This window comes from Dermacentor albipictus, chromosome 10 (genome assembly GCF_038994185.2).
Source record: "Dermacentor albipictus isolate Rhodes 1998 colony chromosome 10, USDA_Dalb.pri_finalv2, whole genome shotgun sequence".
Lineage (NCBI taxonomy): Eukaryota > Metazoa > Arthropoda > Arachnida > Ixodida > Ixodidae > Dermacentor > Dermacentor albipictus.
Window position 1 is genome coordinate 5217351 of NC_091830.1, and position 23725 is coordinate 5241075.

The window sequence follows — 23725 nt, forward strand, 5'->3', positions numbered from 1 at the left end:
TTCTTCCGGCGTTACCTGTGGGATTTCGAATTCCTCTAGACTATTTTCCTTTCCATTATTGTTGTGGGTGCTACTGGTACTGTATAAATCTCTATAGAACTCCTCAGCCACTTGAACTATCTTATCCATATCGGTAATGACATTGCCGGCTTTGTCTCTTAACGCATACATCTGATTCTTGGCTATTCCTATTTTTTTTCTTCACTGCTTTTAGGCTTCCTCCGTTCCTGAGGGCATGTTAAATTCTATCGGTATTATACTTCCTTATGTCAGCTGTCTTACGCTTGTTGATTACCTTGGAAAGTTCTGCCAGTTCTATCCTAGCTGAAGGGTTACAGGCTTTCATACATTGGCGTTTCTTGATCAGATCTTTCGTCTCCTGCGATAGCTTGCTGGTATCCTGTCTAACGGAGTTACCACCGACTTCTATTTCACACTCCTTAATGATGCCCATAAGATTGCCGTTCATTGCTTCAACAATAAGGTCCCCTTCCTGAGTTAAAGCCGAATACCTGTTCTGTAGCTTGATCTGGAATTCCTCTAGTTTCCCTCTTACCACTAACTCATTAATTGGCTTCTTATGTACCAGTTTCTTCCGTTCCCTCCTCAAGTCTAGGCTAATTCGAATTCTTACCATACTATGGTCACTGCAGCGCACCTTGCCGAGCACGTCCACATCTTGTATGATGCCAGGGTTAGCGCAGAGTATGAAGTCATTTCATTTCTAGTCTCGCCATTTGGGCTCCTCCACGTCCACTTTCGGCTAACCCGCTTGCGGAAGAAGGTATTCATTACCCGCATATTATTCTGTTCTGCAAATTCTACTAATAACTCTCCCCTGCTATTCCTAGAGCCTATGCCATATTCCCCATCTGACTTGTCTCCAGCCTCCTTCTTGCCTACCTTGGCATTGAAGTCGCCCATCAGTATAGTGTATTTTGTTTTGACTTTAGCCATCGCCGATTCCACGTCTTCATAAAAGCTTTCGACTTCTTGGTCATCATGACTGGATGTAGGGGCGTAGACCTGTACTACCTTCAATTTGTATAGCATTAACGAGAGGGTGGCAGGTCTCACAACAAGACCTGCCACCTTCTCGTTAATGCTATAGAATTCTTGTGTGTTACCAACTATATCCTTATTAATCAGGAATCCGACTCCTCGTTCTCGTCTCTCCGCTAAGCCCCGGTAGCACAGTACGTGCCCGCTTTTTAGCACTGTATATGCTTTTTTTGTCGTCCTAACCTCACTGAGCCCTATTATATCCAATTTACTACCCTCTAATTCCTCCAATAACACTGCTAGACTCGCCTCAGTAGATAACGTTCTGACGTTAAATGTTGCCAGGTTCAGATTCCAATGGCAGCCTGTCCATATAATTGTTACCGTATTAAGAAAGTAAGATGTGCTTGTAAAATGGCTTTCCATTCATTTGCCGTGCCAAGAACAAAAGTGAACTGCTGAGACATGCAACAAGGATGAACAGAAAGAGAATGTTCTCGTCGGTGTTTCGCAGATTGGCGGCTAATGGCTCGGAAGCAGCAGTGCGTCGCCATTGTTCTGACCATGCTGGCGTTGGCAGGGGCCGAGGCGAATTTCTGGGAGAGGCCCGGCTGCCACAAAGTGGGTGAGTATTGAATATTCACAACGAGCTTCAGTTCACCTGCACTGCACGATGCTGCGCGTGCTTTATTTTTTATGCAAAGTGCCTTCAATTTGAAATCCTCCTTCATATGTGTCTCAGAAGGCTGCTCTACAATATAGACAATGACGAGACGTTAAGGAAATAACATCATTCGAGTAAGTCGTACAAAATTAGGCGAAGCAAACGGCTTATGAGCTTCCATGGCGCATGCTCCATCAGGAAAGCAAGCATTAAGAGTAACGAACAAGCATTTCGCATAATACCGTGCGACATGCTTAAAATACGCCTCGACGTTGTGAAAGTTCGCGGAACGATAGTTTATGTGAAAAGTAACTAGTACTTCAGTGGAACCACATTAAAGTGCACCAAGAACTGGCGATTTTTGCTGTTTGTTGTACAAGTGCGCCTCCTGCAATCGCATCAGGGGCATCTCTTGATAAACTATTCCGTCTACCAAGGAGCATACTCTCATGCTGTTTGGAAAGCAGTTAAGTTTGTTATATTTATTTTTGCCGAAAAGCTCGCATGTCATGAGTTCACGTTTACTATGTAGTAAGATGCAACACACAAGCCACTTAACCCCAATAAATGACGGTGGAACAAGTCCGTACAACGCACTAGGAATTCACACTCGGGCAATTTAAATATGCGAATCCTTGGCTATAGCTTTGAGGAGGACGCGAGCGCGCTCGGCGTCAACTAAACCGCCCATAACGGCGGAATTTACCCGAAATGTCATTCAGAAGGACTTTACTTCCCTTGGGCATTATGTCGCGTAGTTGTATTCGACATTCGTTTTTGTTGCAGTAAGGTTGATACGCACCGTTGGAATTAATGGTGCGCAAACAATTCTGCAGGCAGCTGGTTTTCCACTTTTGTTTCGGGTTGCACAAAGTGTTACCACATGGCGGGACGTGCCAATGTAAGGCAAACAATTGTGCGTTTGACGGAAGCGTTTGTGTGGCGACAAAGACAAGACGTCGCCAGCGACGATGGTTAAATTACGACGGCATCGTGGCTGATGTATTGTACTGCGGTAAAAAAGAAATAAAAATCGCAGCCTGTTTTGTTGCGAGTATGCCGAGCAACTGCGCGAACTGTGTCTATCCCAAATGCGGTGCAGTGTCAAAAATTGACAAGCAGCCTACAATCAGGCTGAGAATAGGCAAAGGATGCTTAGCATTTCAATAGAAAAGAAAACCAACACGAAGGACGAAAGCCCCTGAGAACAATCATTATCAATCGGTCAATTAGTCTGCGCAATGATCATGAGAACGAGTTAATATATGATCACCACACGAATGAAAGAGACAGAAATACAGGTTTCTGCTTAGTGCAGCAGGTCCTGTAAACCTCTCTGTTTGTGCCATTCATGCGCTGCTTTCAAGCTAGCGCCGTTTTCATAAATAGCATAAACCTACTAGTCCCACTTAATGCTCCCGCATTGACGCCAGAGCCAACAAATTGTATGGCGGAGGGGTGTTACTCACTATGTCCCTTAGAATCCCGTCGTTTAAAACACTGGTAATTGGTTCAGGAAATGAACGCAAGCAAACAAAAAGCGAGGTTTGCCGCGACGGGTGTCATTCGACGTATTTACCCGGTGTAGATCGTTGAAAAACTGCGCAATTTATGAATTTAGGTCACTTTCCTCAAGTTCATTCATATAATCCACTTTGATTTTTACTTAACCGTTCCACTGAAGCAAGCGTCAGCAGCTGTTTAAATATCAGCCTGCTTGCCATATATGCCCTACTGCCTTTTCACTGCACCTCCCTTTTAGCCGGCGTCAGAGGCTAATTTCAATCCGTTTACGAGCTCGAATTTACGATTCCTCCGTGGGCTGTTGTGTTTACGCTTCAGTGGAGGTAATTCCGCGTGGTTCGGAGTCCAGGAGGTGCTGTAGGTAACGTCCAAGTGTTTTAGTGTCGTCCTCATTGCAGCGCTTGTTCTTAATTCTACTGCTGTCATTCGTCGTCCTGGAGCTGGTCACGCGAGTAGAATAAGCGCACGCACAAAGAAAAGAAGGAAATCACGTGCTTGCAGCGAGGTAATGCGGATGGCTTCAGGAAGGAGTTTAATGCCTTGACCCGTTCGCATGCAAGGGTTGCGCTGTCGCTGCAGTTGAACAGACGAAGTACCACAGCTAAAATGCTTATAGATAAAAATTAAATTAGGGCGTTTTACGTGTCAAAACCACAACTTGATTATGAGGCACGCCGTAGTGGGGGACTCCGGAATAATTTATACCACCAGGGTTACCTTAACGTGCACCTAAATCTAAGCACACGGCTATTTTCGCATTTTGCCCCCATCGAGCGCTTATACATAATCAGTGTGCTGTTGCTCATCAGAAGACATCTCAGAAAGGAAATAAACATAAATATTTCTAAGTGTTCGCAATAATTAGGCTCCATATCTATCAGCTGTATTTTGCTATTCCTTAATGCACACATAACACGATCGCAGTTTTGCCCGAAAGGGGAAGCGTTCATTGCGATAGCAAATAATGAGACAGCTATACGAAGTATGGTTAGCAGTTTTATTAGCTGTATAAATGGGTGTAAACATACGCTTCCTAAATAAATTAACGAGCACGTTGTCCTGCACGCACAGCCAAACACGAACACATTTCGCTCAATGACCGCGAACACTCGCTGTCAGAATGCTGGTGTGATGAAGAGCGGCAGCAGCGGCGAGCGAATTCCCCTGCGTGCTGCCTCACGCTTCTATGGGCTTCCTCTAGTGTTATGAAGTCTCGGACTGTCTGCAAACCGTCCGCGGCTTTAGTCTGACTAGCCTTGACCGAAGTCAAGGCAAGTTACAGTTGTAGAGGGTGCTACGCGCCATCCGTTCTATATATGTGGTTGTCGAATAAAGGTGTGGGGATTCATTCGGTCAACACGGTCAACCCTCCGATGTGCAATACAGGCGAGTGACGCAGCATAAGGGTGAATGGAGTTCCGAGGAGATGCTTTCGTCCTGCCGTACACATGCAGTGGGATTGGCGGGGATAGCAAAGATATATTGCTACGCATCGTCTGACTTTTCGCCGTGGTTGTTCTCACCAGATTACCACTATTATCAAGTTGTCGCTTAAGCAAGACGCGCGTACGGCTTTCGAAATTTCTTGGATGTTGTCTTCAGTTCTAAGCAGAAGAGACGTGTCGGGCCAGATTGTGCGTGCGTCGTGAAATAGTGCTGTACATTCTCGAATGTACGAATACACTATCGATTTCTATGGAATGTACAACGGTGAGCCATGTATGAATAGCAGGCGCATTTGATCCGTGATAGCACACTCTACGACTAATGGCTGTGCTCGGCGCTATTGTTGTGACTTGAGTACAGCTCGGTCGTCAAACCAAGAAGACCGCTGCGTCCCCATTCCTCTCTCAAGGACTGACGCTGCGAGACAACTTCGCATTCTAGCACGCACGATCTCCTTAGCATAGTGGCATACCGCACGTACAAGGCGTACCAGACTGCACAGACTAAACCCTTCACTGTAACTCAGACCTCCGGTCGGACTGCACCGACGTGAGGCGTCCCTTCTGTGTCGGTTGTGGCTTGGAGTTGCCTTCACGAATGCCTACTCAGCAATAATGGGAATGGCTGATAGTCCTGAATATGATGTTTGTGAATGCGAGGAGAGCATTGACCACTTATTGTGCCATTGTCCTCAATTTCAAGCACAAATACAATCTTTGTCCAACACATTGACGAAATTAGATGATCGTCCTCTGAGTGAACAGACAGTACTAAAGCACCGTCCCCAGCGATCAAGGGCTCAGAAGGCAGCGGTACTTCTGTGCTTGCTCAGAACGTCTGGTTTGTACGAGCGGATTTGACTCAAGTATTGTCCGTGCACGTCTCTATGCCCTCTCTCTATCCCTTCTCTCTCTTCCCCTCTCCCTTCCCGCTGCGTAGGGTAGCCAACCAGACTCTTGACTGGTTAACATCCCTGCCTGCCTTATATTCATCTCCCTCTCTGAGTGTTTCTTGTCTTTCTGGGCACTCCCAGTGACTCACACTTCTGACAGCACATACTTTTTCATAGTCCCCACAATGCCCTTTATTACGAAAGCATTATTTTCCCGTTGAAGCGGGAAATCCGCCAAGCGTCCGCCGTTTGCACCCGATGGCATCAAAGCATACATGACCAAGTGTTGACGTCACGTTCCCGGCCCTGGACCTCTTATGGCTCGCACTGTCAAATCCCACGGTGAATAACCACAGCGTCGGACGGGCGCCGTGGCCCACACCAAAAAAATTGACTTTGCCCCAAACCCGGCAAGACTCCGAACGTGGACAACCTCTGACCCATCTCTCTCACCTCCTGCGTCGGGAAAGTGGCGGAGCACGTCGTCCTCAACAGACTAAACAGATATCTCGAAGAGAACAACATCTATGCTCACAACATTATTGGCTTCCGTGCCAACCTCTCGTCGCAGCACGCCATGAAGATGATCAAACATCAAATCATCGACGGCAATAACAGGGACACCAGGGCCCTGCTCGGACTCGACCTCGAGAAAGCGTTTGACAACATTCTCCACGAATATATTCTAGCCTCCGTCGCAGACCTCGAGCTGGGCCCCAGACTATGTAACTACGTCCGTGCGTTCCTGACGGGGAGGAAAGCGAAGCTGCGGATCGGTGACTTTGTCTCCGACGAGGTGCTCCTGGGCCCACGGGGCACGCCGCAAGTTGAAGGTGTCAAACGCACCATCTACGCCGACGACATCACGATCTGTTGCACCGGCGGTAGTGAAGGGCAAGTGGAAAGCGCCATGCAAGAGGCGGTAGACGTCACTGAGCAGTACCTGCTACCCACCGGTCTCAGATGCTCCCCGACCAAATCTGAGCTTCTGCTTTATAGAAAGTAAAAAGGTCGCAGACCCAAGGGCTGGAAACCAGTCTCGGAAAGTGACATTCATCTGTTCACTCGGAGCGGTGACTTCGATACCTAGGGTGGACACCATCAGAGTCCTGGATATGTTTATCGAATCACGCGGGGGCAACAGCACTGCGTTACGTAAGATAATTGCGGAAACCGACAATGCTTTTCGCCTCGTCCGAAGGGTCACGAACAGACATCGTGGCCTCAAGTAGGACAACCTGCTTCGGCTCATCAACGCCTTTGTCCTGTGTCACTTCACCTACACGGTGGCCATTCACAACTGGCTCAGAGCCGAGCGGGAAAAGCTTAATGCCTTCATTAGAAACTTCGTCAGGAGAACCCTCGGATTACCCGTCAGAACGCATACGGACGACCTCCTTCGGCTCGGCATACACAACACCATGGAGCAGATAGCCGAGGCTCAGGAACGGGCCCAGCTAACTCGGCGGTGCACCACGCCGGCGGCAGGCGTATCCTCGGGGAGATCGGACTCGCACCCACCAAGAACTTGGCTGAAAACACCAAAATCCCCAGAGAAATAGGGAGGAAGATCGTGGTCGCCCCTTTTCCCCGCAACGTTCATCCCGTTCACAACGCAGGTCGTCGCAAGGCAAGAGCATTGAGTATACTGCAGCAAATAAACAAGGACAAAATCGAAGCAAGCTTCGTGGACGCAGCTGCACACCGAGACGGCAAGGCTTTTGCGCTTTCCGTCGTGCACACGCGTGGCAAAGTCATCAACTGTGCTTCCGTCCGGACGACGAACCCCGAGGCGGCCGAGCAGGTGGGCATTGCACTCGCCATGCAAGACGGTCGGAGAGAAAGGGTGTACAGCGATTCGAAAGTGGCCGTCAGTGCATTCCAGAAAGGCCGGGTAGCCCGGCAGGCAATTCAAATTCTGAAAGGGGTCAAACACGGCGACACTTCAATACACTCCGTCCTTTGGTTCCCTGCCCACGTCGGGGCGATTGAGGGGGTTCCTCTGAACCTCAACGAGTCTGCCCACGAGGCTGCGCGTGGTTTTACCGACCGCGCGGCCCTTGGATCGGGCGACTCTCTAACGCACGATGAACTTACTAAATTCTTTTACTTACACAGAAGGGTTTTCCCGCCGCCTCACACCAAGCTAAGCAGGCCGCAGGCGGTCACACTCAGACTCCTGCCAACGAACTTTTACCCAAATCCGGCTTCCCTTAACAGCATATATCCCGAGGTTTATCCGAATTGTTCTTGCGTGGCCTGTGGTGAGGTTGCTACTTTGCCTCATATGCTCTGGGAGTGCGGGTTGCTGGGTCCGAAGTTCACCAAGGAAGAGTGGGACGTGCTCCCTCGAAGTCCCGTCTTTGAGGACCAAATCCTGGCCGTCCAGCGCGCCCGCGATCGGGCCGGCAGAAGAGATCTGTCAGTCCCGTCATGGGATTAGCCGGGTGCGCGTTTAATCGTGTTTTGCTGGACCAAATATAAGTTTACTCACTCACTCACTCACTCACTCACTCACTCACTCACTCACTCACTCACTCACTCACTCACTCACTCACTCACTCACTCACTCACTCACTCACTCACTCACTCACTCACTCACTCACTCACTCACTCACTCACTCACTCACTCACTCACTCACTCACTCACTCACTCACTCACTCACTCACTCACTCACTCACTCACTCACTCACTCACTCACTCACTCACTCACTCACTCACTCACTCACTCACTCACTCACTCACTCACTCACTTTGCCAAATTCGAGGAAAGACGACGAAGTGTCTTCTTGGCAGAACGCTTGTTTCTGTGCTCTGTGAATTTTTGGGTGAAATCTTCGCTATTCGAGGTGCCTCGCCTCCCCGTCTTGCGGCCATGGACGCGGAGCATGCCAGAGACCCGCCTGGCCAGAAGTCATCACGGCCGTCAACCGCAAGGAAGCGAGTTGGCTCCCCCAGTGACACCGAAGACACCGAGCTGTACTCTATGTCGGAAGACGACTCATCCGACGACGGCTTCATACCCGTCCGGAGTAAGAGGGCGAGGAGAAAAATCGCCAACACAGCGCCGTCAACTCCTGCGAGCACAACGACTGTGAAGACAAGGCCTGCGCGCTGGCCACACGTCATCATCTTTATGCCGACAGAACCGTCAAGCAACCTACGATTGCTGAACAGGCAAGCCCTATCCATTTTTCTGGAGTGTGCGGTGCCGGATCAAATTAAAGACATAAGAATAAATCCACGCAAGAATATACTCGCCATAGACGTGTACAACGCGAGTGCGCTTGGAAAACTCCAAGAAATCACAGAGCTAGACGGAATCAAAATGCGCCCCTTTATCCCGATCGACGACACATCCATAGCCGGTGTGATTTACGACATTGACATTGCCATTCCCAATGATGACTTACCTAGCCTCATCAAGCCGGCATACGAAGGCACGATCATTACGCAAGTGCGCCGTCTTGGGAATACGCGCTGCGTAAAAGTAATATTCAAGGGGGATTGTATCCCATCCCACGTTAAAGTCGGACATTTCCGTCATCCGGTTCGACCATTCATCCAGAAGCCGCTTCAATGCCATCAGTGTTTCAGGCTAAGCCACGTCAAAGGCGTGTGTCCCAACTCGCTACTGTGTCCCCGTTGCGCTGAACCTCATGCAGAACAGACCTGCGGTGCCACGGTCCTAAAGTGCGTCAACTGTAGCGGCCCTCACGCGGCCTCCTCGAAGGACTGTCCCCGCATCAAGAGGGAGCGCGCGGTTCTTAAGCAAATGGCCAGAGACAATTCTGCCCACAGGGAGGCAGCCGAAGTAGTCCGGCGTCGGCGACGACGTAGGCGCCATCGTACGTCTTCGAAGAAGGCGCATGCGCGAAGTGACAGTACCCACTCCACTGCGGTGCCAGTTAGTCACTCCGCGACAAGGCCCACCACTTCCACGAAGGAAGCAGAAAAGACTCTATCTTCAGAGGAATGGCCTACGCTACCAAGCCGCTCCCTTGCGAAGGAACCTCAGAAGGTCGGGGTCCCACCTGATCCTTCTCCGGCCATGGACGATTCACCTAAAACAGACCGCCAAGTCATCTCGGTGCTACGTTCTCTCATGGAGGCCATTCGAGCAATTTTAGTGGACATCGGGACACCCTGTGCTCAAAACGCACTTAAAGTGCTGGACGCCTTAGGCCCAGTGCTTGCATCCCTCAACTAGAAAGATGGCTACCCATACCCCATCCTTCCGGAAAGAAGTCAAGGCTGCGTCCATCATCCAATGGAACGCCAGAGGGCTAAAATCACGAATTTCAGATTTTCGGCAGTTTGTGTACACCAATCTGTTTCCCCTCATCGTCATTTGTGAGCCCAACTTGTCGAAATCAATAAGACTGTCAGGATACGAATTTATCATGTCATCAACAAATGGTGCATGCAGCAAAATCGTCATTTTTGTTCGTCGTGAACTCACCTATGTTTTGCAACCAATTACTCCCCACGACGACAATCAATATATATGAATCACAGTTAAAAGGAACAAACTCTTGTTTACTCTCATAGGCGTGTATATATCGCCTTCCTGCAATTTCGATACCAAAAGATTTGCGGATATCTTGAGTGTTTGTCCCGCCCCATGGGTCATCATAGGAGATTTCAATGCACACCATCCAGCATGGGGAAGTACACGGACAAATGCAAGAGGACGAAGATTAGCAAGCATCGCCCACAACTATGGCCTTACTCTCCTGAACGATGGTAGCCCCACCTTTCTTCGCGGCGTGACATACGGCAGCTGCCTCGACCTTGCTTTCGTCTCCAACTCTCTCGCCAGATGTGTGAAGTGGTTTCCAGACATTGAGACACATGGGAGTGACCACATTCCCACCTATCTGAACATCAAAGGCTTGTCGTCTAGATCAGGCTTACGGAATACCATTCGGACGATTCAATGGGCCAACTTCAAATCTGAGATGGAAGATGCCTGCCGCGAGGGCCTACCATCAGGGTTAGAGCAAACGATTAAAATGACGATGCAAAACGCCACTCGCATGATGACGACCTCTTCCACGCGGAATGACTTCGACATAGAATTAGAGCGCCTTCGAGCGCTTCGTCGCCGGGCGGAACGTCGATATCGGCGTACAAAATCAATTCATGACCTTAGGGCAGCCAGGAGGATGCAAAAGAAGATTCAGCGTCGTATGGATAGATTAGCGTCGGAACGTTGGGCAACGTTTTGCCAGAAACTCGACCCCCGCAAGCCACTGTCTCACATATGGAAAACGGTGCAAGGTCTGCGTTGCCTTCCGGAACGGCGTTTCCCATTCAAGGCGCTAGCGCTTTTCCAAGGGCGGCAAGACATCGATGTCGCAGAAGACTTTTGTGCGCGGATCGCAGACCAAGCTACTCGTCCAGATCCTCCAGCCCGAGCTGACGTCCCCAATTCACGTGATGGCCGCATGGACCTTCCTTTTACAATGGAGGAGCTCGAAGCGGCTCTAGCTCTCTGCAGGCGCTCATCATCTCCGGGTCCGGATGGTATATCATACCGGGCCTTGTGCTATCTCGGAGAGTCCGCACGGATAGAGTTGTTGAGCCTTTACAACTCCTCATGGCAGGAGGGAAATGTTCCTGACGAATGGAAAGTAAGCCGCCTGGTGCCACTCTTAAAGCAGGGCAAATCCCCATTAGAACTCACCTCTTACCGCCCAATAGCGCTGGCCAGCTGTGTAGGAAAGATAATGGAACGGATGATCCTTGGCCGCCTGGAATGGTACCTTGAATACTACAAGATTTATCCGATTTCCATGGCTGGTTTCCGACGTGACCGCTCTTCTATCGACAATGTAGTGGATCTCGTTTCCTATGTCCAGCACGAAAAGTCCCGTAAGCGTTTATCTGCAGCTTTATTCCTAGATGTGAAAGGGGCATACGATAACGTATTACATGAGGCCATTCTCGACGCCCTTGCGACGGTTGGCCTAGGTGGTCGAGCTTTTTTGTGGATTGCAAGCTACCTATCTGCAAGATCATTCTTTGTGTTAACTGACGATGGCCCAACTACGCGACGCTATACCAGCAGGGGCGTTCCTCAAGGTGGTGCTCTCAGCCCGACGCTATTCAACCTTGCTCTTGTTGGACTTGCTGAGTACTTGCCAACTACCATCAAAATTTCAATATACGCTGACGACATCTGTGTCTGGACTTCGGCAGTCACACGTCCTCAGATACGTGCGCGACTTCAAAGAGCGGCCACTTTGACATCGAACTACTTGTGTAAACAGGGTCTCAGCATATCACCAGAAAAATGCGCACTAGTAGCATTTACTCGCAAACCGATGACGCCTTATATCATCTCAATCAATGGGCGGACTATTTCCTATGTCCGAACCCACAGATTCCTTGGCGTAATAATTGACCGAGACCTCTGTTGGAGCCCGCACGTGGCCTACATGAAACGGCGCCTGACAGCGACTTCCCAGTTGTTTCAATACTTGGCAGGAAAGACGTGGGGGATGTCAGTAGACGCAATGCTTAAACTCTACAGAGCTCTCTTTCTCGGTTTTCTAAGATATAGTCTACCTGTACTGACCAACACCTGCAAGACAAATATTCGTGTTCTGCAGGCAGCACAAGCTCAAGCACTCAGAGTCTGCCTTGGTTTGCCCAGATGCACCTCAACAGAGGCAACTATTGCGATTGCTCGGGACCATCCAATGCGAACTCACATTACGGTGGAAGCCCTGAGAACGCACATCAGACATTTTGCACGTGCCACCTATCACCACCTTGCAGCACTACTTTCGGACAGGCACCAATCATCATTCGCTAAAACTATCATCAAATACAACGACAAACTGCCATCGGGCTTCACCGCTGCATCTAAACCATCGATACCCCCTTGGTGTCTTATCAGCCCTACAGTCCATCTCAGTGTACCAGGAATCGGAAAAAAGTCTGAACTGTCGTCGCCTGTGCTCAAACAACTGTCTCTGCTTCTTCTGCACGAGAGGTACGCGGACAGGGAACACATTTATACCGATGGTTCCACAAACATCCAGTGTTCGTCCGGTGCTGTGGTTGTCCCAGCAAAAGCTATTACCATCAGCTTTAGGACTGACCACCCAACAACATCGACATCTGCTGAACTAGCTGCTCTTCGCGCTGCACTTCGTGTCGTCAATCGGGAGCCACCTCGGCAATGGTCAATCTTCAGCGATTCAAAGGCAGCCCTACAATCTGTACTATCAGCTCTGCATCGCGGGCCATTCGAGCAGCTCGTATTCGATATTAGATGCCTACTCCATACATCACAGGAGAAAGGGCACCATGTGACGTTTCAGTGGCTGCCAAGTCACTGCGGCGTCACTGGAAATGAAGACGCCGATAATGCCGCTCGGGCAGCTCTTGAAGACGCACAAGAAGAGGCCATACCGCTTTCACGATCCGACGCAGCTAGCAGACTTCGAGTGCTTGCACATGAGATCACGCTATCTCTATGGTGCACACCAAACAGCCAGACCACCCAGAGCAACCGTCAATACCACCTGCCCTCTTTGATGCATCTCTATATGCCATCTGGACTGCGTCGAAGAGAGGCGACCCTGCTTTATCGCTTATGGCTGGGGGTGGCTTTCACCAAATCTTACTCCTTCCGCATTGGAATGGCCGACAACGATCTCTGTAATGCCTGTCTTTGCGAGGAGACGCTGGAACATGTTCTGTGCGACTGTCCTGACTATAACGTTCAGCGACAGTCCCTGGCATCTGTTCTAGCGCGCCTTGACAGTAGACCATTGTCGCTCGACACGATTTTCACATGCCGCCGACAGAATATATCGCAGGTGAAGGCGACAAAGGGACTACTTCGGTTTTTGAAAGAGACGGGATTGGACAAGCGGCTGTGAGAGTAACGTCGCGTACCATGCCAGAATGATGGACTCCAACGGACGATGTGTGTGTGCTGTGATATGTGCTCTCTCTCCCTCTCCCCCTTCCCCATCTTTAATCTCCCCCATCCCTCTCCCATGTGTAGGGTAGCAAACCGGTTAAGCCATACTGGTTAACCTCCCTACCTTTCCTTCTCCACTTTTTCCTTCCTTCCTTCCTTCCTTCCTTCCTTGCCAAATTCGAAAATTGAATTGACCCACGTTCAAAACCGACTTCGATTACTCCTAAAATCGTCTTGGACTAACCTCAAATTTTGAGTGCCAACTCCCAAGACTGACCTAGCCCAAATCGATAAATGAGTTGACCCGCGTTCAAGATCGACCTGGCTCACACTCAAAATTGAGCTATGCACACATAAAATTTCGGTGGCCAACCCCGAAATTGACTTTGCCCATCCGAGCACGTGACCAAATTAAAAGTATCGCGCGAAAGAGTCACACTGCTTTAGCATTCCATGCACAGGAGGAGGCTTAAGTGCCTCTGTAACTTCTTATTCAATACAGTTTATTTACGAGACACTTCTGGGTGGCTAATTAAGCTATAAGATGTATAAACAGCTTGACTGAGGCTCAGGTAGTCATTATGAGGCAGATACAGCTAAACAGCATGCAAGTGACAACTTAACAGTATCGTTGCGACTATCGCACATATCAATAGAAAATTAAGTTGTGGAGCGTAACATTTCCTAAAACTGAACAGTGGGTTATAAGGGACGCCGTGGGGGAGAGCTCCTAATTAATTTTGACAAGTTGCGGCTACTTAACCTGTGCCCAAAGCACGGTACACGAGCGTTCTCGTATTTCGTCCCCATCGAAATGCGGCCTCCGACGCACTGAACCGAATCCGCGATCACGTGCTCATTAGCAAATCGCCCCAGCCAGCGAGCTATACTGCAGCGGGTATACCCAGCAGTCTGAAACAGCTTCGTCGCGTTCAAGCGCTGGCGCGGAGCTCTTCCTTCGCGTTTCCTTTACTTTTCAATCGTCGCGAGGTCACGGTGCTCAAGTTTAATGTTTCCCTGTACGCTATTTCTCATTTCTAAATAAGCAGTATTTTAATCGCAGCTACACGCGAGCGGTATACCATGAAGGGTAACCTGAGAATACCGACCTCAATGCGAGACGTTCAGGCGAAGGTGCACAGTGAGCGTAAAGATGATTTTCGAGCAGGATTTTTTCTTTCGCTCGTTATAAAACATGCGCAGACGATGCGAAGCTTCGTATCCATTTTCCCGAAGAGGAAGCGGAGCCCGCTATGAGTGAGCATGTGGGGCAAAATGCAATTATATAGCTTCAGCAAAACTGTGGCAGCCTTGTTGAAGTGGTCTTTCGGGCAGGGGCAAGTCACCAACGTGCATTATATTACAGCAATTACTGTCGCGAACAAAAAAGTCGCAGCTTCATCCGAAGCGCCCCCCCCCCCCCCCCCCGTGGAGATTTGCAAGGGATGGAGGAAGGCGGCGCCCTGACTCCCCGCTTTCCTGCCTGGCGAACGCGAGATTGCTTTACCATTGACGGCTCCCCCTCGCACGCTTTCAGTCGCACATACAACAAACGGCGCGCGGTGACGATGTTATCGCACTTGGTCTTTATACGGGATATCAGGGCGACGGCAACGACGGCGACGACGGCGGCGGAAATGCGCCTGGAGTGGCCATATATTCATATATAGTTACTAACGCAATAAAACAAAACGGTCACGCCGAAAGAAAGATGAAACTATTAACACTTGGCGCTTCGGCCTCCATACGAGAGCCTTGTACTCAACGTTCCCGTGGAGGGGCACGAAACGCCAAGTTTCTTCAATTCCTCAATCTTGGTTTGCTTCTGTTTTGTTTATCTTCGTTCATTCTTCTCAACCAGAATAGATTCCGTCAGAATATTGCCTTCCATTAGTGCTGTTTTGCAGCCGTCTTTACAATCATGCGCAGATTCGGAGTCATGTCTGGATGTCCTGACCTCCCCCCCCCCCGCCTCACCTCCCCCACCCCTTAAAATTTGTGTGCCCAACGCCAGTGTACGGCATGTGACAAACTCATGAAGTCCTTCCCCGTGGTTACTGTTGTTTTGCCCTCAAGAAAAAAGAAAGGTTTAATGTTTATTAAAGAGGAACCGCCAGCATGTAAAAAACTCATCATCATCGTCGTCATCATTGATCGGGATCTCAAAGCACCACTTCTTGGAAAAAAGACTTGGAACTGCACCTATTCAGAACGCACAGGCATTTTCCACGCAATTAGTGTGGCGTTTGTTCCCTTTCACGTGGACAAAATAGAGTATGGATCACTGAACTTCGATATTCTTTCCAACGGGAGAAAAGAAATGCGGATTCTGTTGCACTTTACAGTTCTGATTTCCGAAGCTGGCTATATCTGTTACATCACATCACGTAATATCACGCTTGATCACCTCGGTGACGCAAGGATAAAATTATCGTCATTAGTTGTTCAAACAAAAATCCCACAACTGAGACACAGGCAGCTTAACACTAATGGGGGCGAACTCCACCACTGGAAACGCTGGCGTCTAGCACGTCATTAGAGCGGTGGGAGGTACAGCTGATCGGCGATACCCTGGCGGGACAAGAAGCTCTCGTCCAGCAAGTATGCCGAGCAGCCATGGCCAGTGGAGTCCTGGAGCGAGGACACCAGCCACTCGACGTCAAGAGCAACGACCCCGATGGTCCAAATAAATATTTTATCTCTCTCTGGCGCCGCCGTCGGCGTGACGTGATAAGAAGGATTACGTGGACACAGCGGCCACGTCGGCTGATTCGGAAGCGCCGAAGCGAGCTGAAAACGAAAGTTTAATGTCCCACCTGCGCTGTGGTTCTGATAAGTGGGGAGGCTTTCCCGCTTCGGGTGTGGGCTCGATCACACTTGAAAGCCTTCTAATAGGTAGCGGCTGGCTTTGAAGGCGTCCAACATGGTAGGCTAATACTGCTCGGTGTCGCAATGCCAGACGTACACAACGGAGTCCGGTGTCAGCACTCACACGTACCTGCTGGACAAGAAGCTGTGCGAAGCTTGGATTGCGAAACCAAATGGTGAAACTTAGAGCCAGCAAGCAGCCATCGGCTACAACTAGGGTGTGTAGCAAGCACTTCCGCGAGGAAGATTTCTGCTGCGACGACGGGGCTGCGATGTTCGCGGTGAGTAGCAGAAAGCGCTCACTGAGACTTCTGCCCGCGCGCGTGGCCCGGCTAATGTCATGAAGCTTTGTTCTATGAACGTTTTGATGCTAGATACAAGTTGTCTGGAATGGAGAGGGTACAGTGAAAATCACATTAACAAAAAGGTTTGACATATGACCATGCTTGTGTATCGCCAAAACGATGAATTGTACGGGATTTAGAAAAAGAAACAGCGGGCAATTGCTCCCTGAGAAGAGCGATAAACGTAAGTGCGACACAATTTGGGAAATAATGATAGTGAAACACCCAAGACAAAAAAAAAATTGAATCGTCGTGACGGCACAGCACAAGTCGACGGCCATAAGCGTCGAAGTCCCTAGATATAACGAAATTATTTTTGAACAGCTCCGATAGTGTCCACGCAATAATGATTACTTGTGTACTGTCAAATGCTCATATGCTGCCTCCTAAAGCTCACGGCACTGTGCGAATTAAAACGCCCTCGCTGCAAAAGCGAAACATTGTGCGCGGACATGCACGTAAACGCGCAGTCTGTCGCTGCGAACCCATGCGATCGCTGCATTGACGCTTCATTCTGTTATGAAGAACACATTTCACACAGTTTACTCTCAGCGTCTGCCGAATTTTCACGCTAGAAGCCGGTTCGGGTGACTCCATCGTGGCAACCGCCAGTAGTTGGCGTTCACTGTACGTGTTCGGTAAATAGATAGTGTCTGTAAACCATTCTGCGCTTTGCGTTTGCTCGTGATTATTATTTTGACGGTGAAAAGTTCTCTCGTTTTGAGAGTACTCACAGAAATGCCCAGGAGAGCTCCGGCGTGGTGTTTCTATTGAGCGCCAACAGCCAAACCTATGAGGAGAGCGCCGGGTTATTCGTCATACTACGCAAGCGAGGCGCTTCTGACAGATGGCGACTCCGTAAGTCCTCGCCGCCAATGCTGGGTGTCCCACGAGACTTAGCCATATGTTAAAGATATGCGGATACCCCGCAGCTGGACAGAACCAGGGTAATGTTGTTTGCCGTCGCTTGGAGATACTCAGATTACTTTTGCATTCGGCCTAATTACATAGTCTTAATTAATTATCCATCTTCTGAAATATTATGACTAGATGAAAAGTGTCATTGAGAAAATTGTAGGGCAATACTAAAAACTCCCGATACAGCTTTCCGTTGCTCAATAGGTGCTACATAAAAGTGTTTTTCCGAGCATGAAAGTAGTCCTCGAATACACGACAAATTGCCACTTGTCTGGCCGCTCGGTGCACTTTGCGCACTTCGGCAGTTTGAGGTGGGGAGACTTGGTTGCAAAAAACACACTATGCCCTGTTGATTAAGTTTATGCGTCTGAAATCTTTTGCTTCTGTTCTCTTGTTCTTTAATTTAGTTTCTGAAATGCTTGTGTATAACACACTCGTATGTCCTACTTGTATGTAATGACTTCCTGAGGAACAAATGAAATGAAAACCCTACTGCATATTGCATTGTCGAGGTGTGCGTCTTTGGACTGGCTCCTCTTGACTTATGCACAAGGCATCACTGATGGCGAGAATCGCCACTATGCGAATGAATTTGCCTGCTTGCAGGAATCTGAAAAAAAAAGGAGAAAAGAGAAAATCAGCAGCTGGCGCGCAGTGGCGTTCCCGCGACGAGTACACGGCGCGTGCCCAAGCGTCCTGTCGGTCTTGTGACTGGGGCTGGTATGTCACGCGAAGGAGCGGAAAAAAAAAAATTGAATGAAATTCCTGCGTTTTTCGCACCTAAACCACGATCCCATTACTGGGCACACCGCAGTGGAAGACTTGGGAATGATGTGGCCACGTGGGGTTCTTTGACGCGGACCTAAACGTAAGCGCACGAGCGTATTCGCATTTCGCCGCCATCGATATGCGGCCGCGCTGCGGCGGGAATCGAATTACCCGCGTCCTCTTGCTCAGTGGACGAAATCGGGGCTGGTTTGCTCGGGGTCATGGAGGTCTGTCATTGTTTTTAGAATAGGACGCTATAGCAACAGGCACAGGTGGCGAGCGTTTTGCCGAGGCTAGTCGAAGACGCCTGCCGCGATGCATAGTTCAAAGAACAAAACAAGAAACAACCTGCGTCCTCGTTCGGAATAAAAACATAAGAACGAAGCCAACAGACACCGCAGACAGCACAGGGTAAATTGCTTGTTTCAAGTGAAGCGCATGCGTGATAAATAATGGGAGACGAAAGTGTGGACGGAAAAAACAATTTGCCGCATGTGGGACACGAAGCCACTTCTTCGCATCACGAAAGATTTCCTCTCTTTTATTCATAGACATGCACACAGAATGCGGTACAGAACCGGTGTAGTTCCTAATGGGAACATATAAGCGCAGCGGCATGTTTTATAGCGTGGTTGACACCACCTGTATCTTTCGTTGCGCTGCACGGTATTATTTTTGTACATTACATGCGATGCATTCTGATACTTGTTTCCGGACAACTAAGTCAACGTTTAAAAGATTCGCTTAAGGCACTTGTTGCGATGATTTTTTTTTTCTTGTCGTTGAATTGAATTGCCAAGATGCCCAAGTGCGTCAGACGTGTAAGAAGAAAGTAGCAAGGTACACTCCTACTCCAGTGAATTTTCTTCCTGATCTTGACTTGCGCAAGCCGGAAAAAGGCTGACCAGCTAGAGGAAGGCCAGTGCAGACAATTTCGCCGCGGTACACGCCTGTGCGCAAGGGAGCAGATTAGATTAAGTTCTGATTTCGGTCGCAACGTGGGAGAACCGGCAAAATGCGAGCGTGAAAGCAGGATTCAACGTTTACCCTTGTTCTTGAATATGAATAGCCCTCCTTGTATTTCATCCAGGCAGTTTAAAAATTCAGGTCTTGCGAGTTCGCGTCAGAGGCGCCATGGACTAACGAACATAGTTGCGAAATCGGAATGTTAAAAAGGCGCTGGAACGGCGGGCTCACAGAACAGTGAAGAGCTGCGCGCGTTCGCTGAAGCGAGCCAGGCACTAGAACGTCCCGCCAAATATAACTGATGCTCGAGTGTGAAGTCGTAGTCGACCTAGCAGTCCCAGGTGGGCAGTATGTCTTGGGCAAGAATTAGGTGAATAAATGAGTGGCGTTAGCACGAAATCCCACTATATTTTCCCGTTATAGTTATTGTAAAGAACCAGAAACATCGCGAAAATTGTCAGTTTAGTATCTAACTCTCTATAGTGGGCAATACTTGCCCAAGATGACAAGCTACACTCCAGTCACAGAAACAGCGGCGAGCATAGCCGTTGGTTGTTGAATCTAAACTCACGGTCAAAGTCCTCCGCTACTTACACGTGTGTCATCGTATATTATAGAATTATCGCTGGGGATTGCGTACATTTGAGAATGCACAACATCATTAACGTAGCGCAAACAATCTCGATTGAGCAAGTCTCTACGCTACATGACGGGCGACAGCGTTCCGAAAATTTCAAATGCGTCGTGCGCCAATAAGCGATAACGCGACGACAGTGGCAACCTGGCGAGAAAATATGAGCGACAAAAAGTAACACAATGTACGCGTGGCAATATAGACGGCTCATTTCGTTACCATTTTGGTGCATACATATTCTATCCTTTACTGAATTGCTTCAATATTTCTTTTTTGAGGAGGGGGGGGGGGGGCGCAGGGGAGCGTCTATGGTTTGTAATAAATTAAATAGCTTATCGCGGCAATCGCCCTTTGTATAACTTGTGCGCGAAGTTTCTAATCAGCTTCATTGTTAACTTCTTTATTGTGATTTTTTAACATAGACTGTAAAACACGGTACTCTCATTCTGTATTAGACACGTTCATTGCTAACTTTACTACTATTGTGAATTTCGTTACAAACTGTTTAATAAAGTTATCGCATTGTGCACGAAGCAAATTTCCAACGATGTTGAATACATCATTTTGTTCGGTTTTTTATACTGTTACCCCGCTCCTGCAATGTCCCAGTACAATGGGATAGCAATAGCTATAGCAATAAATAAATAAATAAATAAATAAATAAATAAATAAATAAATAAATAAATAAATAAATAAATAAATAAATAAATGCAAAAATGGACTGGTAGAAAGCAGTAGCCGAAGCACTGAGGTATGCGCTTCTTCACAGCAATTACTTTGCCCGTTACTTGATAATTTGCTGGAGGAAAAGCAAGTGAAGGGAAAATGCACTGTCAAACATGTGAACAGGTACATCACTGGCGCTAAGCAGGTTGTGTAGGCCATTCAATTATCTTGTGGTCGAGAGTACGTGGGACAAACGAAGCGATGTGTGAATGTTCGACTTCGGGAGCATGCGCTATCTCTTCAAGGGGTTGCGCCACTTCATCTCCCGGAGCATTGCAAGTCGTGCGGTTGTCGCCCTGAATTAAAAAAAAAAAGAACTTGTGTCATTTTTAACCACGTAAGCCAATTGACAAGGAAAATCGCCGAATCTCACAATATAAAGCTTAGGGACAAAGCGTGTATCAGTGAATCTTCTATCACTCTTCATGACAAGGAACTGCGTTACCTATCTCAATTTTGATTATGCGTCAGTTTGTCACAGTTGCCTCGACGCATATCTGTATCTTGTGCATGTCATGGTTATCAAATGGCACCTACATATATGTTAGATATATCTTCAATAAAATATCAGTTGAGAGTCAGCGCCGTGTCATCGCTTTATTTCTTCTGTTGTCCTTGTCTTGGGTGTGCTGTTACAAACCTTACCATGAAGGCGACGATTGGGAATTAGCCACCTCGAAGGTCATAATGTATGCAACAGATGTCCCGCGCGAAATGAGGCAGTGTCACGGACGAGATTTGCAAGAAAGGGACAAACTTTTCACTGTAAATTTGCAATGTTGGTATATATCAGACTCTGGGCTGCTCTGGATCGTGTGAGCTGCTTTGTAAAAGAAACTGTTGTTGTTGATGCGACGTCGCTGTTGGAAGGGACGGCATCGATACTTTCGCCCCTGTTTTCCTTCAACATTTATACGTCTGTTATAGCTGACCCTAAAATACTAGATAACGCGAGTGCAGCGCAAAGCGCACAACTGCAGGAAGGTAGGTGTGTGTGTGCGTGGTTAGGGGAGAGTGGTTATGAACACAAGCCCTGTGCTATCTCCACTAACCACAACAACGCCTTTCCCGCACTCTAGTGATCAGCGCTGCGTTCACGCCATGAACTTAGACCAACCTGCCACAAATTGCTATCTTAACTACGTCGCCTACCGTCCGTTTCGTCGGCAGTTTATAAGACAACGAAACAAGACACGGCCTCGCCGCACCCGTTGCCTTCACGTGACGTCACGCGCTCTCTTCTTTCCCTGCACGCAGGACACACGCGCCGGGTGAGCATCCCCGACTGCGTCGAGTTCGACATCACGACGAACGCTTGCCGGGGCTTCTGCACCTCGTACTCGATCCCGTCGCCCGAGGTCACGCTGCGCATGAACCGCAACCAGGGGGTCACCTCGTTCGGACAGTGCTGCAACATCATCGACACCGAGGACGTGAGTGCCTGTGTAGAGCCTCATTAAGTCTGCTGTGCGTTCGTGTCCGTGTATATATATATATATATATATATATATATATATATATATATATATATATATATATATATATATATATATATATATATATATATATATATATATATATATATAGGTTACAGGTAAACGAGACGAAGCGACGACGGATGAGGCCCAATTTGCTCCGTGCACCGTTGGTCTGGTTTTCCAGTAACCTATTTATAGCACTGCATACTCAAACATAAAGATCTCTGAGGACATTTAAAAGAATGCTAAATACGTATATGTCTTTCATTCACTCCCTCGCATTGTGGTGTTCACATTTAAACAATAGGCAAAGACAAAGTGACAGGTGAGATTGCAAGGCGTCGATTTTACCCTAAACAAAGCTCTTTAGTGCGATAGCAATTATATTATGAAGGAGGTTTATTACATCACGGGCCAATGACGGGTAGAGCGCTTCATCGAGCTCAGTCTGTAGATTCGAGCATCTGCAGTACGCGATGCTGTTGGAAATCCTGCTGCCTACGACCATTCATTACAGCATGAACACCTAAGGCGAATCTGATCCATCACCATGCCGACTCGTATATATTTATGTATACGTTTATCTGTACCGTATGTGCAAGGTAGCTGTGATACTATTCGATCGCCGAAGTTGCTAAAGCCATATCTTATATGACTGATTGAATTGTTCCTCCGAATTTTGACAATTCCAGCGCACAAACAACGTTCTTAACAAAATTTCAATCACAGCGTATGTATTTTATCTTAACTCTTCTCAGGCAATAAAATATCGAAAACAAAATTAGTGCTTACAATCTAAAAGTGATGTAATTTCACTGGTACCGCTGTTTATTACGGGCAGCGTAGTGATGCCCTGTGTGATGCAATTAAAGAGCGTACACCGTGCGTTAAATCTTATCAGGGAGCCAGGAATTTTCACGCACCCGCGTGTATTCCGAGAAGTTTAAGCGCAATGCTAAACATTGCGATCGCTGTCGACGCTTGACGACCTAAGTGACGACCTAGTACCCCCAAAATGTTGCTTAATAACTCGTGATTTTCTATAGGTCCATTCGTGAAGCAAAAATTATAAACAAAGCACGCCTATATGTCTTAACAAATACAGTGTGTAGGTCGCTTTCTCTTTAATTTATTAAAATTGGGGTCAGCACCTTCACACAACACTAGCACGCTACATCACCTGAGAAAGAAGTCCAGCAGTTTGATTACGCTCCTCGTCATAAATTGGATTTCACAGGAGAAGGGTCCAAAAAGACTGTCATCGTGAACCTTTATTAATGAAAAACAGAGGACGCATTGTCTGGTCACTCTATCTTTTCCCGAGCTTCACTGTATTTAAAAGCAGTAGCGCGTCCTGAGTGTTCTCGAACATCACGGGGTAATGACCGAGTGAGGCAAAACATGGGTGAATGACTTCAACATACAGAATTTAATGAATTGTGCTGGTTTACCCGCCAAAACCTCGATATGAGTTTGACGCATGCCGTACTGAAGGAGCACATTAATTTTGACCACCTGGGGTTCTTTGACGTGCACACAATGCAGGGTGCAC

At 48.2% G+C, this 23725-nt stretch overlaps 1 protein-coding gene across 4 annotated transcripts in view; it reads left to right on the forward strand.

Annotated features, from left to right (window-relative positions):
- Gpa2 (Glycoprotein hormone alpha 2) overlaps window positions 1-23725 on the forward strand; it is a 166611-nt gene that overhangs the window by 132461 nt on the left and 10425 nt on the right. For all 4 annotated transcript variants that reach the window (XM_070526746.1, XM_065454451.2, XM_065454452.2 and 1 more), the window contains exons 2-3: window positions 1517-1627; window positions 21953-22128. In XM_070526746.1, the coding sequence (XP_070382847.1) occupies window positions 1517-1627; window positions 21953-22128 (287 nt within the window). The remainder of the gene's footprint in view (window positions 1-1516; window positions 1628-21952; window positions 22129-23725) is intronic.